This window comes from Salpingoeca rosetta (genome assembly GCF_000188695.1).
Source record: "Salpingoeca rosetta unplaced genomic scaffold supercont1.43, whole genome shotgun sequence".
Lineage (NCBI taxonomy): Eukaryota > Choanoflagellata > Craspedida > Salpingoecidae > Salpingoeca > Salpingoeca rosetta.
In genome coordinates, this window is record NW_004754891.1 from 266,195 (window position 1) to 274,890 (window position 8,696).

Here is an 8,696-nt window from a genome sequence, read left to right on the forward strand (position 1 = left end):
CTGCAGGCCGTCGCGGCTCATGTTCTGCGACATGCCGTCCACGGAGAACCCAGACCCGTCCAGCCCGCGCGGATCGTACCCGCGCTCGTCCAGCCCAAACAGGTCAAACGTGTTTCGCACAAACTCCGCGTATGTCCACGGCCGCCGCGAGAACCCGTCCCGCGCATACCCGCGCCGGTCGTACCCAAACTGGTCGTACCCGTTGGCGTCGTACCCGACGTCGTCCAGCACCGTGCGCCGCGTGCAGCACGCCCCGAGCTCGCACCGCTGCTCGCACGCCTCCCTCGTCTCAAAGTTGTTGCCGTTGCCGCCGCACCCGCCATACGCAAACTGCCGGCACTTGCCCGTGATCCTGTCAAAGTACCACCGCGTCATGCGCCCCTTGCACTGCCCGGCCCGCGGCGGCAGCGCGCACACCGTGTGCACCGTCTCCCGCTCCTCGCACGTGCGGTAGCAGGACCACACGCGGTCAAACAGCGTGCGGCCGGGCTCCGTCGGCACCGCCAGCCGCTCGTGGCATGTGCCGTTGCACGTGCCGGACGACGCCCGCTCGTCCACCAGCCGGTACAGCGCCTCCCTGCACCCGGTGTACTGCGAGCACGCCTCAAACTCCTTGCGGCACTCGCCCGTGCACTTGTCGCGCGGCAGGCAGTCCAGCGGCGCCACGCCCTCGTACGAGCTGCGCTTCTCCGCGTAGAACCGCACCGCGCACACGCCGCAGTGGCTCACCTCGCACGCCGCCCGCGGGTGCGCCAGGCAGCGGTGCGTGCGGCACATGTCGGGCTCCTCGCACTCGACGTAGCCGACGCCGGGCGGGCACCCGCAGCTGTGGTGCGCCACCACGTAGTCGTGCTGGTCCCACAGCGCCGGTGGCTCTCCGCCGTGCGACTGGCACGCGCTGTCCCCGCTGCCGCCCGCGTATTGCGCGTGCCACACCCGCACCGTCACCCGCACGGCCTGGCTGCCGTCCGGCCCCGTCGCCGTGATGTTCGTCGGCATGTTGCCCGGCACCGCGCACACAATCGCGTTGCCCCCGTCAACCACCGTCGCAGACGCCTCGCACCCGTGCCACGAGCAGGACCACGCCAGGCTGTCTGCGCCAGTCCTGAATGGAAGGTGGAAGGCGCATGTTGCGCGCGGTGCGGTGTCGGCAATGGCTGGGTCAATGCCCACGTTCAACCGCACGGTGGTTTCACCTTCACCAAGGCCGCATGGGGGGTCGATGCCGTACACGCGCGGGGCGTAGCGGGTCTGGCATGGTGGCGTGGTGCTGGAGAATGAGTCGCTTGGAGACGCAAAGCCAAATGACCCCGTCGTCGTTGAGCCTTCAAATGCATGTTCTTGGCTGGTGGTCGTTGGTGACTGCGTGGTTGACGCGATTTGTGTTCCTGGCGTCGTTGTCGCGGCTTGTGTACTGGTTGGAGGTGCTGCTTCGGTGGTTGCTTGTGTTTGTTGCCTGGACGTGGAAGTCGCCCCGGCTGCTGCTGTTGTGGTTGTTGTTGTTGTTGTTGTTGTTGTTGTTGTTGTTGTTGTTGTTGTTGTTGTTGTTGTTGTTGTTGTTGTTGTTGTTGTTGTTGTTGTTGTTGTTGTTGTTGTGGACGCCGGTGTTGTTGTGGGCGCAGTAGGAGGTGGGGTTTGGGCTGATGTGGTGGTTGTAGGTGCAGACGACCCAGCTTGAGCCGTTGTGGAGCTGGCGTCTTCCGTTTCCGTCGCTGTTACAGGCGACACGTGTGTTGCTGTTCGCGTAGCCGTGGTTGTCCCTGTCGTCGTTTGAGCAGCCGTTGTGGTTGAGGCCTGCGTCGTTGCAGGCTCCAAAGTCGCAGATGACTGCTGTGTCGTTGGCGTTGTTGTTGTTGTTGTTGCCGTGGTTGGTGTAGTTGGTAGTACCGTGGTTGTGGTAGTCGTCGCGGACTGCGCGTGGGCGCCACGGCACATCAAGCAAGCCACAACAACAATGGCGGTGGCCACGCATACTACCAAGCTTGCAGCTCGTGGTCGCTGTGCTGACACAAGTGAATGTCGCGATGGCACACCCATGTTCTCGAGTTTGCTCCGATCTTTCGCTCCTGTCTTGCCTGTGCCTTTGCCCTCTGGTTCGATGCGTGCCCTCACACACACACACATACATACACACAGACACACACACACACTCTCTCTCTCTCTCTCGCTTGAGCAGCTTTGAGCTCTCTTCTGCTCGCTCCTGCTTGTTCCCCTTGCTCACCTGTTGGTCTCGATGCGAGTGTGTTGTGCGCTGTGTTGGTGTGATGCACACGGAACGTGTTCTCGAGGATGTGTCTCGCAGAAACCTTGCTCAGATCAGGTGGTCAAGCCGAGAAATGAACGGTGCAACACGAACCCACCACCCCAGGTTTTCTCATGCGTTGCTTGCGGATAGCTGGCTTCTGCTTGGGCCCTGCGCTTGTGCGGTTGTGTGCTTGCTTTAAGTGCCGTTGACGAGCCGAGTGGTCAGCACATTGGCGCGGTGTGTCACGTCACACAACGCCCACAGCACACTGCGTGCAGGCGTGCGTGGCCTTGTGCATGCATCGCGCTGGTCATGGTTGCTGGTGGCGTGCACACTGTTGTGGGAAGGTCGTTTGTGCGTTGTTGTTTTGGTCTGCGAGGTGCGTGCCAGCAGAAAAATTGTGGTGTCGTTTGAGAAATTTGCCTAAGCTGTTGTTTTGGACAGTTGAACGCATACACTGCTTCTGTCCATCTTTGGCTGCTGTGTATTTTCGTAAGAGGCACACACCAACGAACGACAAGCAAGGCAAGGCAAGGAAGAAACCAGAGCCAAGACAGGAACATACCAGAACACAACAACAAAGCAGGTCTGTAGGCAACGAGGAACAGCGAGCGCAGGTCAAACAAGGCACGTACGTTCACACACACACACACACACACACACACACACACACACACACACACACACGCACACACACACACACACACACACACACACACACGTTCACAGACACACACACGTTCACAGACACACACACGTTCACACACAAACAGACTGTTCACACACATTCACACACACACATTCACAGGCAGTCACCAGCACCGCAGCAGGCCAAGCAAACACCAAACACAGTTCGCGTCCAGGAGAAGGGGGAAAGGAGGGGGAAGAGACGGATAAAGGAGGAGTGAGAGAGAGGGGGAAACGACCGCTCAGACAGAGTCCTGTGCGCCTTCGTCCTGGCTGCGTGCCTTTCGCGCCATGGCGACGCCAACAACGACGCCGACCAGGAGCAGCACGCCAACGACAATGCCGGCAATGGCGCCAACAGAGAGGCCGGCAGCACCAGCAGCACCGTCGCTGCCACCGCTGCCATCAGAGTCGGAGACGCGTGGGGCGTTGGCCAGGTCGCTGTCCGTGTTGTTTCCGCGGGCAGTGGTGCTAGGTGCAGCCGTGGTGGACGGAGCGTGGCTGCTGCTGTAGATCATGGTTGGCTCGCCAGAGCCGGAGCCCATGTCCGAGGTGGTGGAAGTGGTGGTGGTGGCGTTCATGGTCGATGTTGTGGTGGGGGCTTCCGTTGTGGACATGCGGCGTGTGTGGCACTCTGCCTTCCAAATGCAATGGCGGTTGCGGCGGCAAAAGTACTCCCGCTGTCAAGCGCAATATGTATATGTGTGTGAGTGCGTGTGTGAGTGAGTGCGTGTGTGTGTGTGTGTGTGTGTGAGTGAGCAATGCATGCATGCAGCTCCAATACAGCACGAGCATGTCCCTCAGTGTTTTCATCCACCGACAACACACGTCAACCACACACGCACCCGCACACACACGCGTACACAAGCACACACACAAGACACAAACACACACACACACATGACACGAACAAGCACACCCCTCCGCACACACACACATGACACACATGACACAAACACGCGTACACAAGCACACACACACACACGACACAAACACGCATACAACACAAACTGATCCTCACCTCAATGGAGGCGCACGAGTCGGTCGTGGGGTGGCAGCCATTGTGTGGGTGCCAGGCGCAGCGACGATCGCGCTCGCAGTACATCCGCCGCGCGTAGTTGCAGTAGTTGAAGCGTGGTGCACAGGAAGCAGACACCGCGCAGCTGTAATCTGCTTTGCATCGGTGCATATCTTGTCCGTAAGCCTCGCAGTGGTCGTCTTGGCGCATGCCTCCGGCGGAAACTTGCAGGCACAGCAGAGCCAGTATGGCAGCCGAGATGCAGAGGGAAGAAGACAGCATCTTGACGTCTTGCGTGAACGGTTCAGTGATCCAAAAGCGGTGTGAAGACCAGAGTGGCTTTATGGGCGAGAGTCGAAGCAGCGATGACTCGCGAAGAAGAAGGAAGCAGTTGCCAGGTATCGGGCGACGGTCTTGCAGTGTGTGCGAAGAGAGATGGGCTTGGTCAGCGATCCAAAGGGAGGGTGGCTGCAGCTGGCGTCGGTGGAAAATGAACTCATGTCCACACTCCACCTGACATGAAATCCGGGTTGAGCCATGCAGCTGGCCAATGACCAGCACGCTAGCCGCTGGAGTCAACCCCTCCCCCCCCCCCCCCACACACACACGCAGGCATACATGGTGACCATTCGCCAAAACAAAGGTGCGACCATGGTTTCAGGGCAAGTGACACGAGGCCCGTGCGTGGCTGCACCCGGCATTGAAAACATTCACATTGTGAGCGGCCTCGTCAATGTGACAATGCCCAAAACGAAGCAGCATGCGAGGCCACTGTTTCCGTCGGCCTGCACTCGACTTCAATGTGCTCCTGTCATCACACACACGCGCGGCATTCGTGCAATCGCCAGTGGGCCTACTGAAATGTTAGACACTGCTGGACTGCTCCATGCCACGTCGCATCAGGTCACCCCAATTGGTGATGCAGCCAATGCTGTGAGGTGAGATGGGGGGTGTCAGGGATGGCTCTGTCTTCACGGGAGCCGAAACAATGGGGCGTACTGCAGACACCTCTGCGTGGGTGGTGGCTGATTTTACAAAAATAAGCAGATGAAGCCAAGAGTGCACACAAAGGTGTGTTTGTCTGTTCTTGTGTGCGCGTGGCACGAACGCGCAAGAGTGGTGCGACGAAGCGACAATGTGCTAATGTATGCTTGCGTGAGGTGGACAATGGCCTCAGCTGTGAGGGTGTTTTGTGAGCATGTTCCATCTTTGCATGTGCATTGAAGAAATATGGTTCAAGATTTACAACAATTGTCGACACTGCCACTTTTCAGTGTCTCAGTGTTCTGGTGTTCCACGTGGTTCGAACCCACCAAGCCACCACAGCACCACCACTCACTCAAAGACTCACCCATGCAGCTCACCCTTACTCAGGTCAAGTCAATAATGCAAGCTGCACTGTGTGTATGGGTGTAGGGATAACGGGCGGCGATATGTACAATGGGCAAGGCTCGCAACAATCATGCACGAGAGGGTGCAGCAAACAGCCCGGCAATCACAAGGCCGTGCAAGCAGAAGCAACAACAAGACAACAATCGAAGTGCAAGAAGGGAAGAAAGGACGTAGAACAGGACACCAACGCGAGAGAAGAGTGGAAGGAGAGTGCATCTTGGAACATATGCAAAACAAAAAAGAGCAAAGGCCTTTTTGCTCTTTTGGGCAACAATGATCACAAAAGAGTGGAGACGAACAGATGAAGCAATTCCGACATCAGGAAGGAGAGGTTCTAAGATAGGGACGAGAGAGCATGAACTCATGAAGCGATGCACTGATGCAGTTCAGGCCAGTATTGTCATGGGGTCACATACAGTAAACTGAAGTCAACGACCCAAGCAAGGTGCGGCGTTTGCACCGCTCCAACAAACAAACCTTCAACAAGGAAATGAGTCAGGGGCAGGCGCGTGAACATGGTCAACAGAGACAGTAAGGCTGGAAGGGGGCATATGCGGTGTGGTGGTCACTCTAACCAGGAAAGCTGGTGATGGAAACCAGCCCATCACACCAGCAAGGATCGAGCCAACAACCCAACGCCAACAACAACGCTCCGCAAGGAGGCAAGATTCAACCACACATGCGAGTATGCAGATGCATGAGGGAAAAAAAAAAAACAAGAGAGGATGTTCAATCAATGAATCAACAAAGCCGCAAGAGACGAAAAGGTTAAATTGACAGGGAGGCGTCACGAGAGAGGGGGAGGCTGGACGGCGATGACCGGTCATCCGATGACGATGACGAGGATCGGCATCCCTTTCGCCAGGCCACGATGGCGACAATGATGATGATGACAAAGCCCAAGCCCGCACCAGCAGAGGCGAGAGGCAGCAACAGATCCCCTGCATCGCCCTGCACACCATCGTTTGTGGTGATTGGGGGTGGCTGTGAGGATGCGGACGACGGCTGGCCAGCACCAACGCTCCCGCCAGCCGAGCTTGTCGTGGACGTCATTGGCGACGACGAAGACGTAGCATGTGTTGTCGTTGTGGAAATGCCGGGATTTGTCGTTGTAGTTGTTGTGGTGGTCGTAGTGGTTGTTGTGGTTGTTGTTGTGGTTGTGGTGGTCGTGGTGGTGGTTGTCGTGGTCGTGGTCGTTGTAGTGTTCGTGGGACAGGTCCATGTGCAGTCGAGGTTCAAGAGACATCCCGTAAACTGCAATGCCAAGCGCAAGAATTGAGGAAAGTGATCCGTGAGCGCAGCCGCATGATTGAATAGCGAACAGGCGCACGAAGCACAACGAACTAAACTGCATCCATCTCGCACGCACCACCTCCACACCTCTACCGCCCCTTCTGTCTCTCACTCACCCACACACTCTCACTCTTTGCGTCTCCCATCTCTCTCGCACTCTCACTTCTTGCATCTCTCTACATTCTCCGCTCACATACACACACACACACACACACACACACACACACACACACACACACGGGCACACGCTGAAACGCACCGAGAGGCCGGCGCAGCCAAATCCTGCTGGGATGCAGCCATCGTTCGAGTCCCAGTCACAGGCAGCATCCAGTTCGCACAGCAGCTGTGTCAGCAGTGTACCGCACAGGGTTGCCTTGTCCTTGCATTCGCATGCCTCTGCCTTCTGGTGTCCCATTGTGCACAGTAGCACAAGCAGCACAGGCGCGAGCCAGCTGGAACTGCGCATCATCATCATCATGGTCTGCTGCTGCTGCCTGCTGCTGTTGCTGTCGAAACAAAGAGGGCGCTGTGTGTGTGTATGTGTGTGTGCGTGTGTGTATGCAGAAGTGGCTGTTCCTTCTTGGTTGTGCTTGTGCTTCTTCGCTTCCTTTGCTGCTGATGCTGATGCTTCACTTGGGTGTGTGGAGTGATGCACACCGCTTCCTCGTCCTTCCTGTGCTGCTCCTTGCACTGCTGCTTCTCGCTGCTACAGCTGCTGCTTTTGGCTGGCTGTCTGTCTGTGTGGCTATCTCGTGTGGAGGGAGCTGGTGTTTGTGGGAGAGCGTTGGTGTGTGTTGTCACATCAAAGGGAGCGGCGGGGAATGTGCTCGTTGTGGTTGTCCGTTCATCGCGTCAGGGTGCACAACGGCAACCAGCCCAGCACAGATGTGTTGGCTGACGAAGGCAAACCCGTCGACACGGAGCGAGGCGGATTGCTCGCTCGTCTTGCTGTTGCTCGCATTGCTGCGAGCGGCGGGCGCGGTCAGGGTCGGGTGCTCTGCTGCTGCGGCGATGATATCTGGTGGGATCCTCACGTCCAACATGCATGCTGTGCGCAATACGAGCTCGTGCGCTCTTGTGTTGCTGGTGGCTGTTTGTTGTGGTGGTTGTGATCGTCGTTGGTTGTTGCTTGCTGTTGTTTTGTCTGTTGTTTGTTTGTTGTTGTTGTTGGTTGTTGCTGTTGTTGGTTTTGTTTGTTTGTTGCTGGCGTGCCATGTCCTCCTGTCATCTTGCTCGCTGTGCTCACCACACAACCTCGACCATTCCAATGCTTCAGTCGTCAGGGGTGGGGGCGGAACAGGACAGATTGCTCGCTGCATGTCTGTGACTTGTGTTGCTGGCGTGTTGTTGCTGATGCTGGCGTGGTGTTGCCTTGTTGCTGATGTTGGTGCATGCACACATCTGGATATGTGCGTGCTTGCGTGCTTGCTTGCTTGCTTGCTCGTCGGCGTTGGTAAGAACGACAAACAAGGCACTAAGGCAGCACCACCACCAACACCACAATCCTCTCTTCCTCTTCCTCTTCCTCTTCCTCTCCCTCCTCCTCCTTCTTCTCCTTCTTCACTTCTTCCTCGACCCCATCCCGTCAGGCCATCCAGCGCGTGACCGTCGCGGCAGCTCTTGCTCTTGCCACTGTTGTGTCGCAAAACTTTGCGTGAGCCACGCTTGCTGCTGTTTGCTTGCTCGTGAAGTCCTCCCCGCAGTGTAGGCCTATTAATAGGTAGGAAATACTGTATCTAGCACAGGATGCAGCCAAGGAATGGGCGCCCAGCCAGTCGTGTGAACTAATGTACTCGTCCTCTCATCCTTCTTTGCATGCTCCTATGGAGTCACCTTGTTCTTGTTGACCCGTTCATGTCTTCGTGTGCTCTTTTGTACTACACCCCATACAACAGACACATGCGCAAAAGGACAGAGAGAGAGAGAGACAGAGAGAGAGAGAGAGAGAGAGAGAGAGAGAGAGAGAGAGAGAGAGAGAGAGAGAGAGAGAGAGAGAGAGAGAGAGAGAGAGAGAGAGAGAGAGAGAGAGGCAGACAGACAGAGAGAGAGAGAGAGACAGAG

General features: G+C 57.0%; 3 protein-coding genes across 3 annotated transcripts in view; all 3 read right to left on the minus strand.

Annotated features, from left to right (window-relative positions):
* PTSG_11343 (uncharacterized protein) overlaps positions 1-1,071 on the minus strand; it is a 4,614-nt gene extending 3,543 nt beyond the window's left edge. The window contains exon 1 of the mRNA XM_004987645.1: positions 43-1,071. Coding sequence (XP_004987702.1) covers positions 43-999 — 957 coding nt within the window. The 5' untranslated portion in view covers positions 1,000-1,071. The remainder of the gene's footprint in view (positions 1-42) is intronic.
* A 1,839-nt stretch (positions 1,072-2,910) lies between these two features.
* Positions 2,911-4,523, minus strand: PTSG_11344 (uncharacterized protein). Its single transcript, XM_004987646.1, has 2 exons — positions 3,954-4,523; positions 2,911-3,612 (listed from the first exon to the last, which is right to left on the minus strand). Exons 1-2 carry the CDS (start codon positions 4,230-4,232, stop codon positions 3,175-3,177), a joined length of 717 nt encoding a protein of 238 aa, XP_004987703.1. The 5' UTR covers positions 4,233-4,523; the 3' UTR covers positions 2,911-3,174.
* Positions 4,524-5,451: 928 nt separating this feature from the next.
* PTSG_11345 (uncharacterized protein) lies at positions 5,452-8,209 on the minus strand. The gene is made up of 2 exons (XM_004987647.1): positions 6,895-8,209; positions 5,452-6,596 (listed from the first exon to the last, which is right to left on the minus strand). Exons 1-2 carry the CDS (start codon positions 7,111-7,113, stop codon positions 6,111-6,113), a joined length of 705 nt encoding a protein of 234 aa, XP_004987704.1. The 5' UTR covers positions 7,114-8,209; the 3' UTR covers positions 5,452-6,110.
* Between the last annotated feature and the right edge of the window lie 487 nt (positions 8,210-8,696).